This window comes from Micropterus salmoides, unplaced genomic scaffold (assembly GCF_014851395.1).
Source record: "Micropterus salmoides isolate LMB-PRFRI ecotype aquatic unplaced genomic scaffold, ASM1485139v1 Ms_hic_scaffold_1, whole genome shotgun sequence".
NCBI lineage: Eukaryota > Metazoa > Chordata > Actinopteri > Centrarchiformes > Centrarchidae > Micropterus > Micropterus salmoides.
Window position 1 is genome coordinate 44,164,477 of NW_024040040.1, and position 22,892 is coordinate 44,187,368.

At 39.2% G+C, this 22,892-nt stretch overlaps 1 protein-coding gene across 4 annotated transcripts; it reads left to right on the forward strand.

The window, feature by feature from the left end:
* Positions 1-2,589: 2,589 nt before the first annotated feature.
* adcyap1a (adenylate cyclase activating polypeptide 1a) lies at positions 2,590-8,344 on the forward strand. Of its 4 annotated transcripts, XM_038730021.1 has the most exons (7): positions 2,590-2,885; positions 3,089-3,193; positions 3,849-3,983; positions 4,588-4,692; positions 5,580-5,714; positions 6,230-6,350; positions 7,869-8,344. In XM_038730021.1, the coding sequence occupies exons 2-7, from the start codon at positions 3,096-3,098 to the stop codon at positions 7,875-7,877; spliced, it is 603 nt and encodes a 200-aa protein (XP_038585949.1). In that variant the 5' UTR covers positions 2,590-2,885; positions 3,089-3,095; the 3' UTR covers positions 7,878-8,344. The 4 variants fall into 4 exon arrangements, with proteins under 4 accessions (XP_038585949.1, XP_038585933.1, XP_038585941.1 ...); XM_038730005.1 differs by lacking the exon at positions 7,869-8,344 and having other exon boundaries at positions 6,230-7,326; XM_038730013.1 differs by lacking the exons at positions 4,588-4,692; positions 7,869-8,344 and having other exon boundaries at positions 6,230-7,326.
* Positions 8,345-22,892: the final 14,548 nt, after the last annotated feature.

Genomic DNA, 22,892 nt, shown 5'->3' on the forward strand with positions numbered 1-22,892 from the left:
TGAATTTAAGGCAGCTGCTGATTGCAGACCCATCTGAGCAAACAGGAGCATATTTCCTTTTACTGTACAAACAGTGCCAATATTATTGATGAGCTACTGTAAGGAGCCATTTATTATAAAACTTACCAGTGTGGATTTTATGTTGCATATATCAGATTACTTATCAGTTTCATTAACAAAATAATCCAGATGTTATATCAACACACACATATAGCAACAAACATTTGAACCAGCTTGCAACAGGAGATTAAAATGTTTCTATAAAAGATTGCTCAGGGCAGCAAGTTTATTAATATTCCACTATGATTATTACAGGAAGGCACTTATATGGTGTTGTGAGTCAAGCATCAGGTGATTGCTGCATAACTGTCCTTATCTGCTTTATGTTCTCAGCTCTGCATGTGTAATTAAATGATGAAAAAGTGATATCCTGGTAACATCAGATCAAATATGTTTGAACTTGATTAAGACATGCGTGGAAGCTGGATGGGTAATCAGCATGCTACACTGATTACTGGTTCAACATAAGATGATCGTGATTATATTATGATTGTTCATAATTATTTCATTTTATTTATAAGATGTTCAGATATTTACATTATTTTAACTCAGTTGAGGGTCCAAATGGCAAAAAGGGGCATCTTTTTTTATTCAACCTACACTATTTTCCAATATAAGAAAGCATGAAAATGTTATTTAGAGTTTAATGACCCATTTGAAAATCATTATGGTCCCATTGCATAATCCTCTACTTATCTGGAACAAAATGAGGTACTTTAATTTCACTATTCTAATAATATAACACAATTAAAGGTTTTGATATGATTTCACTCTCTCTACATTTCCGTTTTGATTTGATACAGTTGGGTAAGTCTATAATCAGATAGATCCTGTATAAGATTTCCTCCTGTCTAACTTGAAGTATGTGACATTGAAGACCTTGATATAGTTCAGTGGCACTTTCTCCTCATAACCACTTGGGTGCAGTGCTCTCTCAGAGTAAAGGAAAGGCTCCACTTCAGTCTGCATTTTTCCCCTCCACATCTTAAGAATTATAAGTGTTTCTTTTGTGCTGAGCGAACCGGCACATGACGTCAGAGTTAGAAGAGGATCGACTGTGTGCTGAATCACCCACTAAAGATTCAGCACACGGTCCTGATAGATACCTGTGTGGGAATTCATGATTAGTGTCCAGGACACAAAGGCATGAGAGTCTGCAAATGAGAAAAACTGGAGTAGAAAAGTTAATAATAATTCAAGTAGAGTAACTACGTACTGTAAAATGATAATCCTATTACATTTCAGAGGGACCTAGTGCACTTTTATTTTCATAAAATTTATCAGACGGCTGTTATATAAAAAACTTTTATGATGCTTTTATGAAATACATCTCATTGTTAAAGATTAAACCAGTGGTTTCTAACCAGTTTGACCGTGTCTAGTTTGGGCCCCTAGTCTTGTTTCAGATGTCTATGAGTTGTTAGCAGTTTCATCAAAGTGTGATGTCCCCTCTAAACTTTGCAAATGGTTCCATTTTAACATCTTTTCCAGGTCGAAAGAGGCAAAATGATGCATTATTTTACAAGAAAAGCCTTAGACAGATTAGAAAAAAGTCTAAAAAAGATGTAAATCTGTGCAGCAGAATGTTTTTTTTCCTCTTTCCTCTCCCATCAGTCTTTTCACAACCCCTCACACTTATCTTGTGGCCTTTGGGAAGTACATTTCTGAAAGAGGGACACCAAGGAAAGCCGGAAAGGTTAAAGAAACTTCAACCAGATGACTCAGGTTCAAACTGCGTCTGGTTCTTTGACTGAGCCTGAGCTCTGACCTTAACAGACGTGGAGAAGTGAAACATTATAAATATGTAAAAAATATATATAGCCTAAATACAGCTTCCTCAGATGCCTTAGTTAGAGAAAGCTTTTCTAGAAGAGAAGCTGCAAGTCACATTTCAACACTGGACAGCTCCACGAGACAATCGCTACTGCTAATTATATAAATAGGCTAATACGTCAGCTCTTCATCTGCGTCATGTGAAAACCAAGTATCTCCAAGTTGGGTGATTTTGAATGTTTTAGGTAAACCAGACTAAAAGTTTCTTTAAACCTCTGAACAATACTTATCAGGTGTGAAACCAGGCCTGACCTTTGACCTTAAGAGAGAGGCAAATGCAACATGGGAAAAAATAGCTAAATATATGCTGGTTAATGAGCTCCCTCAGAGAGGTCTCTTTGATGCCTTAGTTGGAGAAACATTTTATGTTTCAGCACTGGACAGCTCCCACTCATCCCACCTGGCTTCAGAGGCCACAGGATCCCATTAATGGCATGACGTCAAATGTTGACATTAATTCACTGTTTAATTTATGTTAGAATCCAGGCTCTTTTTTATGACTTGGCTCGGGGTCTTTCATTGAACGCGGAAGAAAGATGCACTCCAATGGGACGGGGGAGGGATGTGTGTGGGGTTGGGGGGGGGGCGATGACGCAGCCACCCACCTCCCCTCTCCAACCCCAGTCCCCACCCTCCCACCCCCACCTACCTGACAAGTGAAAAAGGCATGCCTTTCGGATACATGAATAAAAAACCAACGGGAGTGAAGTTCACAGGACGCAGGAAAGTTCTCCGCAGACAAATGTTTGGCGCTCTTCATTCCGCCCATGACCGAGTGCGCGTAGAAATCCCCGAGATCTGAGCTGAGCGGGCGCACTGAGGGCTGCACACTCGGAAACAGGCACAAGGAGATTGAAGAGGCGCTTCTCTGAGGGAATAGAGGAAGAGGAGAGGAAAGGAGAGAGAGAGAGCCAGAGAGACTGAGATAGAGATCCTATCTCACTCTCCCAGTTGAGATCTTCAGTGGATCGCGCCCCAGCGCCTCGCAACTGGTAAGAGGAGGCACTTTTCGGGGTGGTTTACGCAGCGTAAAAGTAGAGAGAGTTTTTTTTTATGGAAACTCACAGTTGCGGTGTGAAAGTAACTTCACTTGTATTGTTTCCTGAATGCATCAAATAACTGTTCTCATGAGTAGATTGATTGATTGATTACACAACTGTGCACTCACTTAACGTCGTTTTTTCCCCTTTTGCAGCAGGACAATGTCTAGTAAAGCGACTTTAGCCTTAATCATCTATGGAATCATAATGCATTACAGCGTCAACTGCTCACCTGTGGGACTAAGCTTTCCCAGTGTTAGGTACGTACACTCTTACTCACCAAATCACTTTTCAGGTGTTGGTTTCTCTTTGAAAGGAGAACTTGGCATTATTGCACTCAGCAGCAGGGTACAGGCTAAAGACCACATCTGCTTCACGGTTAGTTATGTCTGTGGCTATATTAGCCTATTGGATTACTGGATAACATCATGACAGCCAATCCATAGGGCTGCTCACAGAAATAATTGCGGAGGAACATTCACCAGGGTAGCTGCGGTAATGTAATTGAGGCTGCTGATGCAGTGGAGGACTGTGTCTCAATGTGTCCTGCGGCCATTAATCCACCAATTTATGTGACTAGAGACAATGAGTAGAAAACGTTTTTGAGGGAAAATAAGGCTTCTAGGTTATAATATTTGTACAACAAGTAAAACATGTAGATATAAATTGTGGCAACACGTAACATTTATGGTGGATAATAATTATAATAATTATATATTTTTTTATTTTAGACAGAAAAAGTATCTACAGGAGTTCATAAAACATTATGTCTGTCAGTCTGTATATATAATATAGTTTAATTTTTTTCATCCTGAATATGCAAATACTATTTTAATGAGCCTCCTTAATGTCAGTCCTCAGTCACAGAGCTGCACATTGGAAAAGGGATTGTGAAAAACTGTCTAATTTTTTCAGACTTGACAGTGAGGTTTATGATGAGGATGGAAATTCCTTATCATCCCTGGATTATGACAGAGACCAAATGGATGTGAGAAGCCCTCCGTCCGTCGCTGACGATGTCTACTCTCTGTATTACCCACCAGAGAAAAGGTGACTATCATCACCGTTTGACTTATTTTTTTCTCTCTACGTCGGAGACATTCATGTTGAACATCTCATCTCTATTTCTGTCCGCGTAGCAATGTTGTCCGTTTTGTGTGAATCAATGTGACATATTGTCGAAATCTTGTCAGTAACTTTCAACACAATGAAAAGGTTTTGTTTTATTATTTATTATTTCCAGACATGCCTTCACCAAATTAGTCCCTGTTTGTACTGAATTCCAAGGGGAACTTAAAGTCGACTAAAAACGTGCTTTTGAAAAAACATCTTTCAATTGCAAGAAAAAAGTAAAGAAATTCAACGAAATCTGGCTGTAAGTCAGCTACAAAACTTCTTTATGGCAGTTAAAAAAATCTATTTCTTAAAATAAGTGAAAGATAACTGTAGAAATTATGAAACAAAATATTCTGGGCAAATTAATTGAAACACCTCAAAAGCAAAGACTCAAGTGAAATAGTTTCAAAACGACTCGCATTTACATCTATAATTGACTTGTTAAGATGGGTATTTTTTTGCAGTGCAGCTACTTGAAATTGTTGCCTCTTGCGCTGGGTGTGTGGTGATTTTACTGTGTGGCTATCTATCATCCCAGAACGGAAAGGCATGCAGACGGCATGTTTAATAAAGCCTACAGGAAAGCGCTGGGTCAGTTATCAGCAAGGAAATATCTACATTCTCTGATGGCAAAACGTGTAGGGTAAGAAACATCTTTTTGTTGTCACCTCTTCTTTTATACTTGATGTTTTCTGTCCTATGTGCATTTTTGTTTATTTTGACTGATCCTTTAAATGCTCATAATTCACGCTGTTATACGTAGGTACTGTATATGTCTGTGGTCCCATTACCTCCCCGCGTGCAATCTTTATTAATGCCATAAAATGCTCATGTAGAGCAAAAACGGGCTCTTGATTGATTTGGGATGTGTCATGTTCTGAGCCCGGTGCAGTGTCATTAAGGATCAGAGGGAAGAAACAGGCTAAAATGTATTTACATATGAATAATTTATAGGATGGAGTCACAGTGGTTCCCGATGGAACGAGAGAGAGAGAGAGAGAGAGAGAGAGAGAGAGAGAGAGAGAGAGAGAGAGAGGCGGGGGTGCAGGGTGGGGTGCAATCACTCTAGCCTTATGAGAAGGCCTATCACATCTTATTGCAGGTACGAAATATCATATAGCAAATCATCCTGGGATGAGCTAAAAGTTACACAAAGAGAGAATATGTCCCTGACATTCAAGCCTTAAGATCATTTTGCAAAGATTTTGTCTTTCTGCAAAATGACAATGCACCTACAGGCTGCCTGCTTTGTCCTGGAATCAACTAAATGTTGAAATCTGATTATCTTCCCTAAAGTGCTCCAAAATAAGGACACACGTTGGGTCTAGTGAAGCTCTAAAGGCTACAGACCAAATCTGATTATCTAATTATTATTTCCCCTTCTAAGATAGTGACACAAAGCCCTAATTTAAGAGTCCAGGCTCTCCATCTCAGCACCACAAGCTGTATACGCAAGGTAGGGGGGGGGTCATGTGAGTATAAATGCATCGTTGTGACGGTAGTGATCCCTGCCTCTTGTCTCTCACACAGCGGAGGCAAATCACTGGATGACAGCTCAGAGCCTCTGTCCAAGCGACACTCAGACGGCATCTTCACAGACAGCTACAGCCGCTACCGAAAGCAAATGGCAGTCAAGAAATACCTGGCGGCCGTCCTTGGGAAAAGGTATAGACAGAGAATTAGAAACAAAGGACGCCGACTGGCATATTTGTAGCATCCTCCCGTCCCCTCCTGAACAAAACAAAAAACTTAAGTGTGTGCAGCCCCAGATGAAGTCATTTTGAGATCTGAACAATCAGTGGATCGCTTTTGTGTTCTTAAACATGTATTTATGTATGAAGTAAGCCATTAAAATGAATATTTTGATAATAATATTGTTTTTTATTTTGTACTTAAAGCACTTGAGGTCACATATATCTACTTTGTGGACCAATTTTTGTTCATTCTAAAAAAAAAACTTGCCTCTATTTATGTATTCATTGATTTATTTTTTTTTAGACCTATTTATTGAGGGGAGACAATTGTTCACATGACAATATGCTCCAACAGCCCTGTCTTTTAAACATTAAGTGAAGAGATATGATTGTGAGGAAAATAAATAGTTTAAAAGACAATCAATGCATTGAATGCTGCTTTTTGTAAAGTGACATTAAGAGTTTAGTTGTCTTTATTCACAACAGCCTTGAAGACATAGGTTTTCATCATATCCTACAAGACATAGACTTTGATGCCCTCCCGGACGGGGATGAGTTTGAGACTTTTATGGGAGACTGGCTGAAACAGTTCTCTCACGAATTTCTGGTGAGTTTCAGGCTCTTGATTGAGGCCCTGTCCTCGCGGGGGCGTCTCATGTCCCTCCCTTTTCTTCTCACCTTCAACTCTTGTGATCTTACTCCAAACACTCAATCCCGACTCTTCTTCCACCTCATTTGTGCTCCTGTCTCTCTAGAGTCTCATAGATTTTTACCCACCTAATCCCACAATGTGGAGAGACTTTGCTTAGACCGATATGTTATACATATCATTCTTGATTGATACAAAAGAAACGGATTGATCTGCGTCCTGTTTATGGATGCAAGGATGATATTATGATGCCAAAAAAATTTATTTTAGCAGATCTGGGTTAGACCAGATGAGAGCCCTGTTGGCTTTAGAAACTTCTAAAATCTGAGATGAGGACCAGAGTACTTCTGAGGTTTTCTTGTCCTATTCTTCTGCAGTGTTTACAGAGTGAGCTTACACCTCTGACTCATGTAAAGTGCCAATTCTTGTGTTTCTCTCAGCTGGTTTCTGTGTGTTTGGAAACATCTTATGCTGAAGGTTTTTTCATGTCCCATATAATAAGTATCACAAACATCTAAAGCACCATCAAGCACATAAAAAAAAAAAACAGCATAAAAAAAACAACAAGAAATGATACTTGTTACATGGTAACTTATCCATCGATTTGTCCTTTGTGAGAGACATACGAGGCAGTTTGAACTTTTTGTGTTTGAACCCTCTGGGTCTATTGTGCTTCCCTTTTCTGTCATGTGAACCAATGTAAAAACTACAGTAGACTGCATGATTAAAGTAATTGCACTAGCCACCGCATCTGTGCAGACGACTCCAACTAGATGGTTTTGCTTGCTTTCTGACTACTGCAAACATACATACCTGCCATTTCTGGATGTTGTTTTGTGTTCTGTTCTCCTCACTGACATTTCTACACAAGCTGTATGTTGAATTGTGTCCTCCTTGGAAGACTTACCTGAATGTACTTCACTGTTGGAATTAATCTCTCAGTCTAATGTCATGTTTTATCTTTTAGGCTCTGTTACTAAACCACTTTGTATCCAACTGTTAAATTGTATATGAAGAAACACCTGAAATTGGACATTTAAAGTGGTCTCTTTCTATTATCGGTCTGTAGCAAGGCACAAAGGGTGCCATAATTGGCTAATTGACATAATTACATTTTAAGAAGAGGAAGGATGAGATGCAAGTACATGAGAAGAAAACACAGAGAGAGAGAGAGAGAGAGAGAGTGAGAGAGAGAGCAAGGGTGGGCTGAATGACCAAGAACATGGTGATTTTGAGAAGTTCAGGGATCAGGCAAAGTTTGTAAAATAAATCTATGTGGTGAACAAATCACATGACTTACACAGTCTTACTAGTCCCCCCCCCCCCCGGTCTAAACGCTTCTTATTTATTTAGTTACTTAATTTGTGAGGAAGGAATACTGATTATGGCAGAAAAGGCGAGTTTGTTTTCACACAGCAGGGTTATTCGATCTGTGTTTACTGTATCAATCTTTTTTAATTTTGCATTCTCCTCTAGGCTTTGTGACGCAGGAAGCAGTTTGCGGCTGTGGTGCCTTGCATCGACTTTAAAATCGCCATGAATCACAGATGGCTATTTAGTGGCCCTACAATGCTGCACATCATCAGCTTACATTTCATCCTTTTGTTGTTGTTGTTGTTGACCTTTGATAGGATCTTGAGTGCCATCCAGCTTAGACGCAAAGCGTTCTCGCTTGCACTGCTTTCTGTTGCACTTTGTTTTTAGAGCACTAGATGTAGATTTTTGTGAAAATAGAGGGAAGGATCAGTTTCCCGCTCTCCATCACACATTATATGTATGGTAATGAAAGCGCCAATAGCCTTACTAAAATGAAATTATCTTCAAAGATATATATATTTACTGTGTAGAAAATGAATATTAGATTACTACTTCAAATGGCGATCTGCAAGGGTCACGTCAATAAATGTTTAAAAAAAAAAGTGTTGTAAGATTTGTATGAATAAATTTTTGTAAACAACAAAAATTTCGTCTAATCTTTGAAGCCAGTATCACCATAAGTATTTAAGTTAAGACACATTTAAGAGGATGAAATCGAGTAATAAAGACCAAACTCATTTTATTATTACAATGGAGACAGACCCTCTTTCCCGACAGATTTAACAGGATATTACATAAGAAAGGAGAGATGAAAGAAGTTGAGAGAAAAATCCACTGGTGGACATCACAGAAGGAAGCAATGGTGAAACATTAGCAGTATGAAACATCAAAAAGACCACACACAATCACATAGGACAAAACAACATATTGCAAGTTAATTTCAAAGCACAGACACACATGGACACACCTTATAGCTGGAAAAAGTTTTAAAAAGTGTCCCTCAGATTTCTCTCTTCATCGGTGTGGGTATTATGTATTGTACATGTCTGGATGGTCAGTAAATACATAAATAAATATAAATCAGCAAACCACAAAGGATAAGCTGGTGAAAAGGAGACCAAAAGTCTCTGCCCCATTTTCATGGTGACTCAGTGGCTTTGGCGGAGGAACAGTGACACCAGTTGGCTGGGTGTCTGCCTCCCCTCGGGACAGCATGAGTAAAGCATGAGTGGGAGGGATCACCCAGCCCGCACCACACACTGCCTTGCTGCACTTTACACCTCTCCGAGACTTCAGCAGTCGCCACCAAAGGCCTGCAGTACTGGTGGAACAGTTGGCCGGTCTCAACACTGGCACGTTCACTTTGTGCCAAAAACAACGTCTACGTGTGAAGCAACCAGCCCTGTGCCGACTGGTTTCAACTGAACATGCACAGAAATGAGGGAACATACTAGAATGGATTAGAAATCTACCTTTATATGACCTGTCTTGCATAAAATAATCTGGTGGAGAAGCCATCTTTCCCCAGCATGCCTCCATAGCACAAACTACATCACAAAATAGACTGAATGTAGTTTTTTCTGTGGCTGAGCACTTTTTTCATGTTAATTTCCTTCTTGGTTATATTAATTGTAAAGTTACATGGATACGTTTTTGGGTCCCAGATAGGCTCTTAATAGGTGCAGAAGGACTGTTGCACATTTCAGATTTCCACCAGTGGAAATGTATGCATTTATTTTAGAGAATAGTTAGTAAATAATTATCAATTTTCAAGTACAATTGGCAAATTTGACTAGCCCCAGCTTCTTATATGTATATTTGCCTGTCGTTGTCGTCTTCTGTATTATCAAACTAAATATCTTTGGATTTGGATTAAAATTTCTGGAATTCAACTTTGAATATGACAACTTGGGCTCTGTGAAATTGTAATTTGCATTTTAACAATAAACATAATCGTTAGTTGCAGTCAACAATACTGTGACAGTAGGAGGCAAAACAACATCAGAAATACCCCTTAACCCCTTAACGCTTGAATTTCTTTACGATCAAAAAATAAATAAAAAATTATTTGTGTTTTCATTTGCTTTCAAGCTGATGTTAAATTAAGTGAAGATTGTTAATTTGTCTTTAGAACATAGAAAAGATATAAATTCAGGTATGTGTAGGTATGATGCAAATTAGTGACAACAGGCATAAATGAGAAACCAGGGCTTGCGAAAGGTTCATAGGTTGGTATCAAATATGCACCAACAGGCATTGGGGGAATCCATGTGCTATCTTGGCTTGCAGTCTGCAAGGAAGAGGTATGATGCGAATTCTCAACAATCGGCGTCAAGGGGTTAAACTGCAGTTTCTCATCACTGTTCCAAAGCTACAATTCATTTGTCTTATATTTCTCCACCTTTTCAGTGCAGTTTCAGTGCACAGGTCTTTACCAGGCCTGGGTGTGTTTGTAGCAAGAAGATATTATTACAGAGTGTGGATTTAGCCTTGAAAAGATTTCCTTTTGCAATCCCTGTAGTACAGGAGTACACCTAATGAGATGCAAATGATGCTAAAGCATGTTTTAAAAAACAAGCACGCATTAACAGTGAAGAAGTGATGCAAAATGTGAAGCTTGTTATTTAGGTTTTGGAAGACATCCTGGCTATGCTCGCTCACTAACATTTAACATTTGAAGTACCTCTAAAGTCTTGCCTCTGTCCTTTGCACTGCATTATCAGAAAAAATCACACGATAAGATGTCTGTTCCCTTTAAGAAAACACTAGCAAACATAATGGCCAACTCACTTACAGTTTGAGTGGGACTAACAGAAGCTACAATGCTAAGTAAGCTAAATTCACCAGCAAGCAAAGTATTTTGCTCTAAAAGCTTCTTCTTTGTCTCGTTGTGGTCCATAACCCCACTTTATAGACCAGTTTAGCTAATACAGCTCTCACACAATTTAAAGAACTCTTATTTTGCAGTGTGGAAATATATGCATCATTAATGTTGTTTGTTACACCTTTTAATTTCCTGCTATGACAAGTCAAAATGTCTGCTGTGAAAAAAGATTCAATGTCTTTGTGAAAACAACGTAGTTTTCCTCTGCAAATGGTAACAGAGTGCTAACAAAATGGCAATGATTATTAGTCTAGAAAGCATTAGCATTAGAACCCACATTAAAGCGTATATTGATTTCCATCCATAAGCAGGAGCAGGATGTTAAATATACAAATTATATGTTATTATTAAAAGTAGAATAATACTATAATCACTATAATAATATATAATATAACAATAATAAGGGTTGTAAAGACAGCCTCTTGTGATGTGACCCATCAGTCCAGAGTGTTGAGACCCCAACGGGACTCCCACACTGCAGGTGCAGCAGGTGGCATTTGGATTACCACCATATAGCCCTCCACCCTGTTCCTTTTCTCCACATGTGACACCGTTTTATGTTTGTGTCAATCAAAATTAGTGCTAATGACCTTAAATAGTTCCCCCATATCTGACAATAGATCACCAAAGAGCAGGACCTTTTCTAGACATTGTAGGCTTGTCTGTACACCTTCTCCAAGGCAGGTTCTCAATTACAATCACTCAACTTGTGACTGTGAATAGTCGACCAAGCAGCCACACAAAGCCTGCCTCTCTCTGCTCCTCTGTGTGCGTAATAACCCTCTCTCAGACATGATGGCAGGGCTTTGATTTTGTGGCCGTGGCCTCAGCTCTCAGAAGAGTGCAGGGAGGAGATGATCAATGGGAATGATCTGATTCCTCCGGCCCGTGCCAGACCCTTTCTTAACCCTGCTAACCCAATCAGCCAGTGTTGCCAGGCAACCAGTCCCAGGAGGATGCGTTGGGAGTGGGCGGAGCGCCGGTGGCCTTTCTGGGCACCCAAAGATCACGCTGGATATATTTCACTCAATTGGCTTCAGTCTCAGCTATGGTGTCTTTTACTGGCTGCAGTGGCAAGTTGCAGGGAGCGGCTGATAGGCTCTCAGAGAGGAAATCAGAGGCTGAGTAACGCGTAGTGATTCATAAACGTGCACAGACATAACAAAGACACAGACAGGCACACACACTGTAACTAATGCTTTCACAAATTACTCACATAGCTCAGCAAGAGTCAAAAAGACACAATGTGCTAAACGTAAAAACAGTCTGGATCAAAGAAGTAAAAAGAGAAGATTCTGAGGACTAAAGATGTCACAGTGTTTTACAAGAAAAAACGTCCACAGCCATGCTAGCAACTCGGTGGGGCTGTACTTAGCCAAAGTGGTGCTATGAACTAAATGCTAAAGTCAGCATGCTCATGCTGCCAATGTTTAGCATGTTCACCATCTTAGTTTAGTGTGAAAGCATGCTAGAATTTCTTCATTTGTCAATTGTCAATGTCAATGTAATTAGTTTTGTAGGTAATTAGTCAGAAACCAAAATATTAGACAAGGTGAAGTTTTGATCTGAGTTAAGTGATAATCCAAGTCGTCATGAGCTGGGAAACATGAATGGTTGTATCATATTCTTATGTTAATCCATCTGGTAGAGTTTGAGATATTTCACCGGATAAGTGAAAGCCTTAACCTTCTGGTGGCACTAGGTGAAAAGTCAGGAGATCACCAAAGTCAGTAGGACTCATCCTGTGGGGACCAGAAATGTGTATCATAGCAATCCATCCAGTGGTTGTTTAGATGTTTCTGTCTGTCGAAGGAGTGACCGACATTGTCACCCGTAGAGCCATGCTTCTACCATGGCTATAAAGAGGTGTAATGGGGACATAAAGCTTAATATTGTTTGACTGAAAAAGATTTGCGCATTGCTGATAATTAAAATGTTCTGATTAAAGCCAACAGAACAGAAGCTCACTGTCTTAGAATTTTAATTTCCTTCCACACATTTTGTAAGGTTGTACCCTGAACTCAGATGCAAAATGACCAAACAGCAAATATATTCAAATATATGTGGTGCAGTTGTTCAACATTGTTTCTGTTTCACTCAAATACTCTGACTGTCTCCTTTACGCATTCAACTCCTACTCCACAACCCAAACTCCCAGGTTCAACCCAGTATCCCCTCTGCTCCTCTGGGGGCCGTGTGAGTGACAGCTTTCTGGAGGGGGAATCCACATGAAGCTCTTTCATCAGCACCGCTCCCTGGGCCCTGCTTGACTGACTGCGGCACAGTGCAAAAGTTCAGCCATTATAGAAAGCTATAGCTGTATTTACACTTCTATTTACCATTTTATTTTTAATTGTCACATGGTGCCAAAATACATAGGCTCACTCTGAGGCAGAATGACCCACACAAGTTACTAAACTGTTCTATATTTACAGAAACATCAGTGAACAATTAAATAAAAATGCTTGGCAGGTTTAACATATTGCATCTGGTTTATATGGGTAGTGGACCACATGACTAGTGGATATGTGACATTTGATAAAGGCCAAGCAGCTGGCGATCTGTTTGCAGTAGTCTCATTTACAGTGCATATGTGTGAGGGTTTTGTGTCTCTTAGCCTCTGCTCTGTTCTGGGCATATAGAGAAAAGAGAGAGCTGACAGCAGTTCACTGTGTACCTTGTTAAGTTGTTGAAATGTCTGCATTTCATCGCACCTTTCTTGCTGAGGCATTAAGTGCTGAAGGCATGTGTTTTTTGTTAACATTATCTATAAGAAGCCATCTGAAAAATGACACATCTAAAGAATGATTCCATAAATATATTATTTCCATATTCTTTTGAAAACCTCAACATCTGCAGGACGCACTTGTCCCATTTCTTACACTCCACCTCCTTCCCTCTCTCTGGGGGACACTGTACGGTAGGACATGAGAGCCCAATTAGAATTCTCCTGGCTCAGACGTCAAGGCAGTCTGGGATCAGAGGCCAGAGGTGGAGGAGCATGTACCTGGATTTGGACTGAACACTGTACTCATTATTGGGCTGTCAGCCGACCCCTGATGTAATTTTTCCTCACATCATTAGAGATACTTTAGGTCCCGCGGCTAAACTGAACACACACACAGGCCACAGCGACATTAATATGCATCTACTGACGTCACAGGATCGATCTATCCATTAGCACAAAGTATTACCTCATGAAATCATCACTGAGAAAGGACAGCGGCTGTAACTTTGCAAGCATACAGGATGAAGAAGGTCACAAAAACATTTGGGAGATTTGGCAGATAGGTACACAATTAAATCACACACCTCTCTGCACATTATGCTCTTGCCCACTGTGTTGGGAGGTCATAGAAAAAAGGAAAAATAAGGTTATAAAGTGTCTTATAGTTTTCATATCTTGACGTTCATCATTCATTTGACACCAATGAGGTGGCGGTAATAAATCAGTTCAGCTGCTCGCTCTAAATCCTGCTAAAGATAGAGGTAGAGTGGATTTATCTCACTTCTGCTGACGTGGATATACCTGTCTTCTGTTGTTGCAGGTGGTACAGCACAAGCAGAGATAAATCATGTGCTTCCACAATAGAGCATTCATTCATCTCTTAAAGAAAGAGCAGCAAACACACTGCACACACTTTTCTAGCCTCATTCTTTTGTCACTTTGCAGCTTACTGAAAGCATACTTTTACCTTAACAACAAATAATTCTGTATTTCATTTCATTCATTCATCTATTTTAAGCATCTAATAACACAAAAAAAGTGTAGTTTTTGTGGGAAAAGCTTTGATTATGTATATATGCTGTAAGGAGGATGTTTATTTTTAATATTTGTAATGTATATTACCACAAAAAAAGTAACTTAAATATCAACGTGAAATAGCAAAAGATACGTTAAATTACCAATTAGCAGCATCTGAAACACTTAATATATGTCTTTGTCGACTTGTTTGCCTCAAGTTGGCTGTCAGTGGTGTGTAAAGCTAAGAAACAAAGAATGTGTTAAATGTGGACAGGAACTCTAAAAACTGCACAGAAAAATGGGGCATGGGACAACTAAGCAAACAGCTGATGTGGTTAAAAGTTCTAGAAAAAGCTTCTAGGTACAGGACAGGACAGTGAGACTATTTTAGAATTAAGATTTTCCACAGTTTAGATTCTTTAACCTTTTAAACCCAGGCCAGAGGGATGTAAGACAGTGCCTCCGATTTATTTCTGCACATCATAGAGCTCTTGAACTTCAAACTTGAGCAAATTTAAACATTATACTCAAGAATTGCATTTAGGTTTGACGCTGTGCTATCATGAAAGTGATACTTTTTGGTCAAATCAAAGTTAAATGAATATGATTGATCAGAATCAGAAGCAGAGAAGGGCGGGTCAGTCAGAAGCAAACACGGCTTTGTTTCAGCTGTACATGTTGCCGACCAGCTTGGCTGGAGCAAGAGTTTCAAAGTGGTGGGTTATAAATCTGTAACAAATGTATCTTTCATCCATAAAGTTTTAACTGAGCTCTGTCTCTACATCACAGTAACAACTGCCTGGAGGGTAGCTAGTGTTTGGAAGGGAGAGGAGGTGTATGCTGCAGCTCAGTGTTTTTCCACCAGTGTTTCTGAGGGCATGTCGGATTAGCTGCTATGAGGTGCATTTAGCTGAAAGGGAAGGGCTGGACTACAAACGAGCTGTTTTCAAGCAGTTCAGAGCAGTGTTTTCTGTGGGAGATGGCAACTCCCTTTGTGCTGGACCTTGGGCTTTTTCACTTTGCAAACCTATTACATGCACAAAAAAGGCATATAACTCAATAAAGGAGAGGGAAAAAGCCAAAAAGCAATATTATATTATCATCTGTGATAAATACCAATAGACTCATTTTCTAATCGGTGTTCTACAACCTGCAACGCACTTGAAACAGAAGTTGCAATGTGACAGTTCAGGAATGAAAATGTGCCATACAAAAGTTAAAATAAGTCACCATTTGAAACAGAACTATAAATTTGCCTATTCATAATGTAACTGTTGTATAGTTACAACAGTGTTCATTTTAAATCTACATTAATTGAGTTTATGGCCACTTGGGAGCAGCGCAAGAAGCTGTAAACACTACACTGACATAATATCTCCTTATTAAGATGTTGTGATGAACCTGCTAGAAAACAGTCGTTGTTATGCAACACCATTACAAAATATTTTGAGTCATGTTTCTGACCACCTGACAAATGTCCATCCATCCATCGTCAACCGCTTATCCTGCATACAGGGTCACAGGGCCAGAACCTAGACTGCATATCTTTGGTGGGAGGAAGCTGGAGCACCCGGAGAGAACATGCAAACTCCACAGCGCCGCCCCACCTGACAAATGTCAAGTCCAATATTCTTCACTCTCATTTTATCTCTGGTTTGGTCTCCACTTCCTCTTGAGACAAATATCTGGCTCGTTAGCTACTAAATGCTCCACTATGTTCCCCAGCCAACCTCTAAATTTGTCAGAAAACATCTGCCTGCCGTTGCTGGATGCTATGACAGTGTTGAGAGGGATAATTGGGGGCTGAAAAATCAAAACCAAAACAATGAACTGAAAGACATTAAATGAAAGGGGAACTGCAGAGTCGGGTGATAATTCTTTGTGGGTTCGCCACTACAAGCGACCCCTTTTACATTGCACATAACAATTTCATCTATTATTGACATAAAGCTATTGATTTGAGCAGCATTAAGTTTATGCTAACTTTTTATTGACCTACTTCCTGTTTCAGTTCATATTTGGTTCAAACAATATAGAAAAGTTCCATACTATAAATGTAAAAAATGAAATCATTAAAACTGTTCGTGGTCAAATCTACACTGATCTTATAAAGAGTACACTCATTCCTCTTGCTCCATCAGTGCAGCAGCTGCTTCGGGCTGGCATTTCAAGAAAGGCTCCTGTGATTCATCTTCATTGGAGATGTCCTCGATCAGTCTTCCCAGTTGCCAAAGTTTGCGGCAGCCCAATAAGATTTATGGAATTCTTTTAACCCTTTTAAGGGCCAGAGTCATAGTGACACACAAATAAACAGGTGTCGAATAAGAAAGGTAATTAAATATGAGTCAAGCTGAAACATATTTCTAAATTAGCTGAGCAATAGCTGCATGACAATTACAATCTGCTTTGTGGAAGGAATTAATTTCCTGTTATACATGATTAGACAGCTTGTTCTGAATATTATTCTATTCATGGTTAAGCGAATGAGTCATTCATCCCCATTTGGATTGTACATAAAGTTAAAGGGATAGTTCAGGATTTTTAAAGTGAGGCTGTACAAGTATTTAGTTGAGGGTATTTCCTTTATACAGTGCACTAACAAGTTGCCTTTATGTGTAGGAATACAGAATTTACGCATTTGAGAAACTGTAGTTCCAAAGGAAATTGCTGTCTGATGAGGAAAATATTAAACGTACACTTCAACTGGTAAAGATTTTTTTCCGTGGGCCTTCTTTTAGGTGGCTGAAACACGATTTGCTGCTGACTCTGTCCACAGCATTACATTGCTTTGCTTCTGTGCCGGTACAATTCTCTGCTTCTTCAAACTGGGGATGCAGTGACCTCCATCTACTGCAGCTAATACAATGACTATGGATAGGTAACAGCCCCACTACAAACCCCCCAAACTATCTCTTTCAACATCCCTTTGCAATGCAAACATTAAACAGTGCAGCCTTTGGTGTTAATTACAGGCTGATATTTTTTTTAGGAATCCTGAGGGTCACGGGATTCCTGTCGGATTTCCATGGAAAGGGGTCAATTTCACTATTCATCATGGGACTGGGAAGGTGCAGGAGAAAAAATAATGAGACGGGCACGAGGGGAATCAGTTTTTATATATAAATATACATTCTATAATAACTTGTTTTTTAAATTGGGAACAGGATGGGATAGAGTCATTCTTCCGGGACTGGGACAGGAGTGTTTTTGAGGGGCTGGGATTGGACAGGAGTAAAAATCCACTCCTGTGTCACCCTCTAGTGTACATATCCTTGATGGTGCTGAATATGGTATGCAAATTTATGTTGGTGCGTGCCCCTGAATCAACAACATGCACTCATTTTAATTGTTTATGTAATGAGTCAGTGGGTTAATGATCAAAAATAGCAGCAGGTTTGTTTCTCAGATGTTTGGCTAATTTGCAGCTTGACCGCTAATCAGCCACTAACTAACGTGTGTCAATTAAACATGAATAATTACACTGGTGGTCGCTGACTGAAGATAACCTTTGGATGTTTAACAAAAGCAGCTTTGTCGTCAGCCACGTTCTGAATGAGTGTGCTATCATTCATCTTCTCCTCTGCCTGTTTCATATGTTTCTTTAATATCTTCAGTTACTAAAATAGGGCCTCTATCTTTAGCTGTTCACAGTTCATCTTCGCCAGACAGTGACTGCTCCTTAAATAAAGTCTCTTGTCATCTCAGATTCCTCCTGAGGTAATGCTGCCGGGCAGAAGTGTTGATGAAGCAGCAGGGAGCGAATGACTGAAAAACTAGAACACCTTCAGCGACTGAAAAACATTGACATGATAATTTTGTGGCTGATAAATTATGCCAAAATAAGATATCATAGATGTGATTGAAAAGCAGACAACCACGAGCAACTCAGCAATACAGCAGCTGCAGAATTTAAAGATGTAAGGACGGAAAAAGTTGTATTCCTTTCACAAAATCTACAGTTTCCTTGAAGCTTAAAGTCTTTAAAAATGCATGATGCTGGTTTGTTTGTCCCCTTGCATGCAATGAAAAATCACAGCTGAGCAACAAACAACCCTTTATGTCAGATTCAGCACCATTACTGTCAGACAGTGAGCCACACTGTTAAGCTCTGAGCTTATTAAAAAAGACTGAGCACAGCCATTATCTGCTGACAGCCCTGAATCATTCGGTAAAGCCCTTTTCTTAGTGTTTGGGAACATGTGGGGGGGTAACACTCTTGGGTGTTATCCTATGTACTTTTCGGTCTTCCTTATGTCCTTGCTCTCCTAATTATGTCATATATTTGTTCGACAACATCGTAAAATGCCACGGTCACTTAGAGAGACTCACAAAAGAGACGTTTTTTTTTAGACAGATGATAACATGAATGTGAAAGACATGAAATAACAGATGTGTTGTGAAGAGAAAGTGGTATCTGCACTATAACTTTATATCTTTTGTCTCATAATGTTTGCAGTGTCAGTTTTCTGAAGATTAGAAAATACATTATTATCCAGGGTACTAATGTAGCATTTCTCCTGTTCTTACTTGTTCAAGTTCATATTGTAAAAAGTTGTCACTGAGGACTGTCTGTAATTATGAGGCCTTTCGTACAGTCCAGGATGGAGTGAACAACAACTGGTAACAGTGTCCATTATAAACCTCATTGATTTGTCTCTAGAGTCTGTGTTTGAGTTTACATTCTTTTGAAATTCGCTAAATTGAAGATTATGAGATTTACACTTTGGCTGAATTGCAAAATGAAAAAAAAAAGACCCAAAAGTTCAGCATTTCTGTTTTAGAAACGTGTCCAGTGCAGTGTTAATGACGAGACTGGTAAGATCTGCAGGGGCACGCTCTGGCCAATCGCAATTGCTCCTCTAAAATACCTGAAAATCATTAAATCTAATTTGTGAATCAGATTTACCTCCGGATCAGTTTGTGAAACACAATTTGGCTTTTCCTTCTCCTTTCCTCAGATCCTTATTCTGGGAATGTCCAGTTCACTGAGTCACACATTTCTTTTTATTCTTAGCAGAGACTCCTCAGCAGAAATGTGTATTAATAGGAGGTCTCACAGCTGCTAAAACATACTCACATCTTACCCGCTCTCCACTTTATGAATTCACCCAGAATTCATAGAAACATTAATTCAAACATTGGTGTATTGGTAAAACGCAGGAGGAGGCAGATTAGAGACTCTTGAGTCTTGGTCCTCTGCAGCCTCTTAGATTAAAGAATATTCCCACTTTCCAACAACTTTACCATATAGGATATACTGTATACATTTTCTCTTTTCATATGATTGCTTTTCATATTGGTGTTTCATATGAGGTGCAATCCTCTCCGACTCTGCATGTTTGTTTCACATCATACAGTGGACTTTCTTTAGCTCCCCTCTAGTCTTACAGATTTAATCCACGTTTCAGCCAAGGTGGCTCTATGGATGGCAACATTGGTCTGTTGGTCGGTCCGCACTTTGGTCCAGACTGAAATATCTCAACAGCTAGGCAATTTAAAGGATTGACATGAAACTGTACAGACATTCACGGTCTCTAGATGATTGTTTATGACTTTGGTGATCCCCTGTATTGTCCTCTAGCGCCACCATGAGGTTCTGATCAATGATTTTGAGTGAAATGTCTCAACAACCACTGGACGGATGGCCAAGAAATGTGGTACAGATTTGTCCAGTAATTCAGCTTATGACCAAATAGGCTACCAGAAAAACTATTTACATCAGCCTTAGCTTTGTGTTTTGTGCTAAATAAACAAACAAATGTTAGTATGATAACAGGCTAAACAACAATGGTGAACATTGTAAACAATATAGTTGTTAACCATCACTATGTTAACATTATGATGTTAGCATTTAGCTCAAAGCGCCACTCTGCCTACGTACAGCCTCACAGAGCTGCTAGCATAACGGCGTAACTTACCCTTGTATTTGTGTATTATCTGATGTGTAACTTATACACACAGTGTTGTGTGAGACTTATTATTATCGTATGTGTGTGTATCTGTCTATCAGTCTAACATTTTTTTTCATGTTTTGGTGGTGATCACAATTTTTGATAAACAATTTTATTGACTGAGCCTATCATAAATCTTAAGCTTTTGTCGTTTCGGCGGTATTTCTTCTTTCTATTATCTTACGATATGCATTACGACTTAGCAAAAGGCATATCTGGCAATGGGCTAGGCTAAAAACAAGGCTTACCTAGTCTGTTTCAGGCCACATTTCACCTTTGTTGTCGCTCTAAAACTGACATCCACAGAAAAGTTTGGTCTCATCTTTACCCGGAGATTCTGTAGATGGATTCTATACCTAATATGTTAGGATCCACTCAAGTTAAGCACAAAACAAGGGAGGTAGGTGGTGTTTAAATTCAGAAATGTGGACTTATTGTCCAGTTTATTGTTTCCTTATTCAATTTGTACAGTTAGCCAAACCCATTACACTTGGTTACAATGCGATTACACTATTCTATGCTTCTATATAAAAAAAAACACTGTATTAAAACCGTTGCATATATCTATCTAATAAGAAAACATACACTATACAAAAAAACCTTCCTCCCCCTCATTCCACTACTCTCTTGCATACACACTGGACACAGTCTGTCTTGCACTCCTGGTGGAGATCTAAACTCTTCTAGTTAATTGTAAAATCAATGAAGACTTCATCAGAAAAAGCAACTTACACATGAGGGGAAGACAGTTGAAAGTTGATGGCTTAAGTACTTATACAGCACTCAAATAAGATGAACTTAAAAATGGTAGGATGATGGCTAAAAAGGCAGTTACAGGTGATACATTACAAACTAAATCTCTTTGTCAGGCATCTGGAACACCATCAAAATGTATTCTGCCTTATTAATAAGGGGAATATAAGACAGTGTTAACTGACAGCAAATGTCACTCCACTTACAAATGGTCTCCCTTTAACTCAAGCTGCGTTCCAATTTTCGAGATTCAACAAATAATTATCACGTGCAGTGAAAGCTCATGTGACCCCAAGGTGATTTTCCATGAGCCAAGAGGTGGATGCCTTATTAATAGTGCTCTTTATGGCCTGTGTGTTCTTAGGGAGACATTTTCATTTGTGCACGATGATGCCCCTCTAATGACAGGCACAGCGCCCTCACCTCACCCTGAATTTCATCAGCTTATATATTCCAAGGTTACCTGGTCAAACTAAAATCTACCTGGAGGAGAAAATATTCCACTTGCATTTTATCAGCAGTAGTATGTCTGTAGTGTAAATGACAGATGCATTATAATGGCTCAAAAAAAGGAACAATGGAAAAACACCATTAAAAGGCTGTAAAAGTGTCAGTGAGCTTGATGTAATTATGTCAAAAACCTTTCTTCATGTTTAATTGAGACGATGCATCACCAGGAGATGAGTGTTTTCCTCTCGTCTCTCCTCTCTGTTTTGCAGGAACGAGGACTTGCTCATTATTGGTCCATTCAATGCAAGGGTGTTCTAGTGTCAAATGAGATTTGTCTCACCATTACAAGAAGTAATTGGTCGAGGCTCTCTCCGTAATTTACTCTCAGCCAGTGCTACGTTGCTTTATGGTGAATAATTGCTCCTGTCTGGCTCACTACTGTTATGGGCAACGTGAGTGTGAAGCTCTTGCAGCTGGGGAGGGGGCAATGATCCACAACCCACAGGGCTCCAACTCTCATCTGTTCTAATTTGCGCTGATGTCTTGTTTGGAGCTAAATATCTTTTTTGGGGGAAAATACACTAATTATTTTGTTCCTTACAGATATATGAGAGTAAATATTTGATGAAGTTACAAGAGGATTTATACTTCTTTCCAATGCGTTCTGCCGGGATATTATCTCCCTATATGAAACTTGAAATTTGAAAGTTCACTCTTGGCAAGTTTGTATTTATGAAACTTCGTAAAACCACATCCGAGCCTCTTGGTGATAAACAATGAAGGCGAATGATTCCACAATCTCATTTAATGGCCATAATGTGTTCATAAGACAAGCTCACAGCACTATGGATAATGCAGGCGCACAGCCATTTTAATAATCCAGTACTGTGGTATTTCCTTCGCCCCACAGAGCCGACTTGAATCACCTCACAGTATACTGATGAGCTTGCCATTCATATGAAAGTGGGAAAATATTAAAAGCTGAACTCCTGAGTGCTTTACGCAATTTCTGTTTGTCTGGTAGATCATCATTAATCACCATCTGGGTTTGTTACAGTAAATCATGAAGTCATATAATAGCTGAACCCAAAAATAAAATGCAATTTTCCCTTCTATGGCTTCAAAAACTGAGAAAGATTTAAGTGTCTTTGTGCAAATGTGTTTAATTGTTATGTAATCTAATATATTCTTTTATCATTTCATATTGTGTATAAAAAAGAAACCATATTGAAATTAAAGTGATATGCCTGTAACTCAAAGATTTCCTCCTTTCTTAATGCTCAGGTGAAAAAAAATGCAGCGACTGGATCAAAATATGTTCAACAATTAAACTATTTTGGGACCAACATCTGTTTCTGTAATTGTACATGTAGAAAAATCCCAATTAATAATATAGCCAC

Bases quoted from the DNA above. Each gene is read 5' to 3' on its own strand.
- adcyap1a (XM_038730005.1), top strand. From the start codon at position 3,096: ATGTCTAGTAAAGCGACTTTAGCCTTAATCATCTATGGAATCATAATG. The intron at 4,693-5,579 runs GTAAGAAACATC...TCTCTCACACAG, and splicing joins CTGATGGCAAAACGTGTAGG to CGGAGGCAAATCACTGGATG. The intron at 5,715-6,229 runs GTATAGACAGAG...TATTCACAACAG, and splicing joins GCGGCCGTCCTTGGGAAAAG to CCTTGAAGACATAGGTTTTC.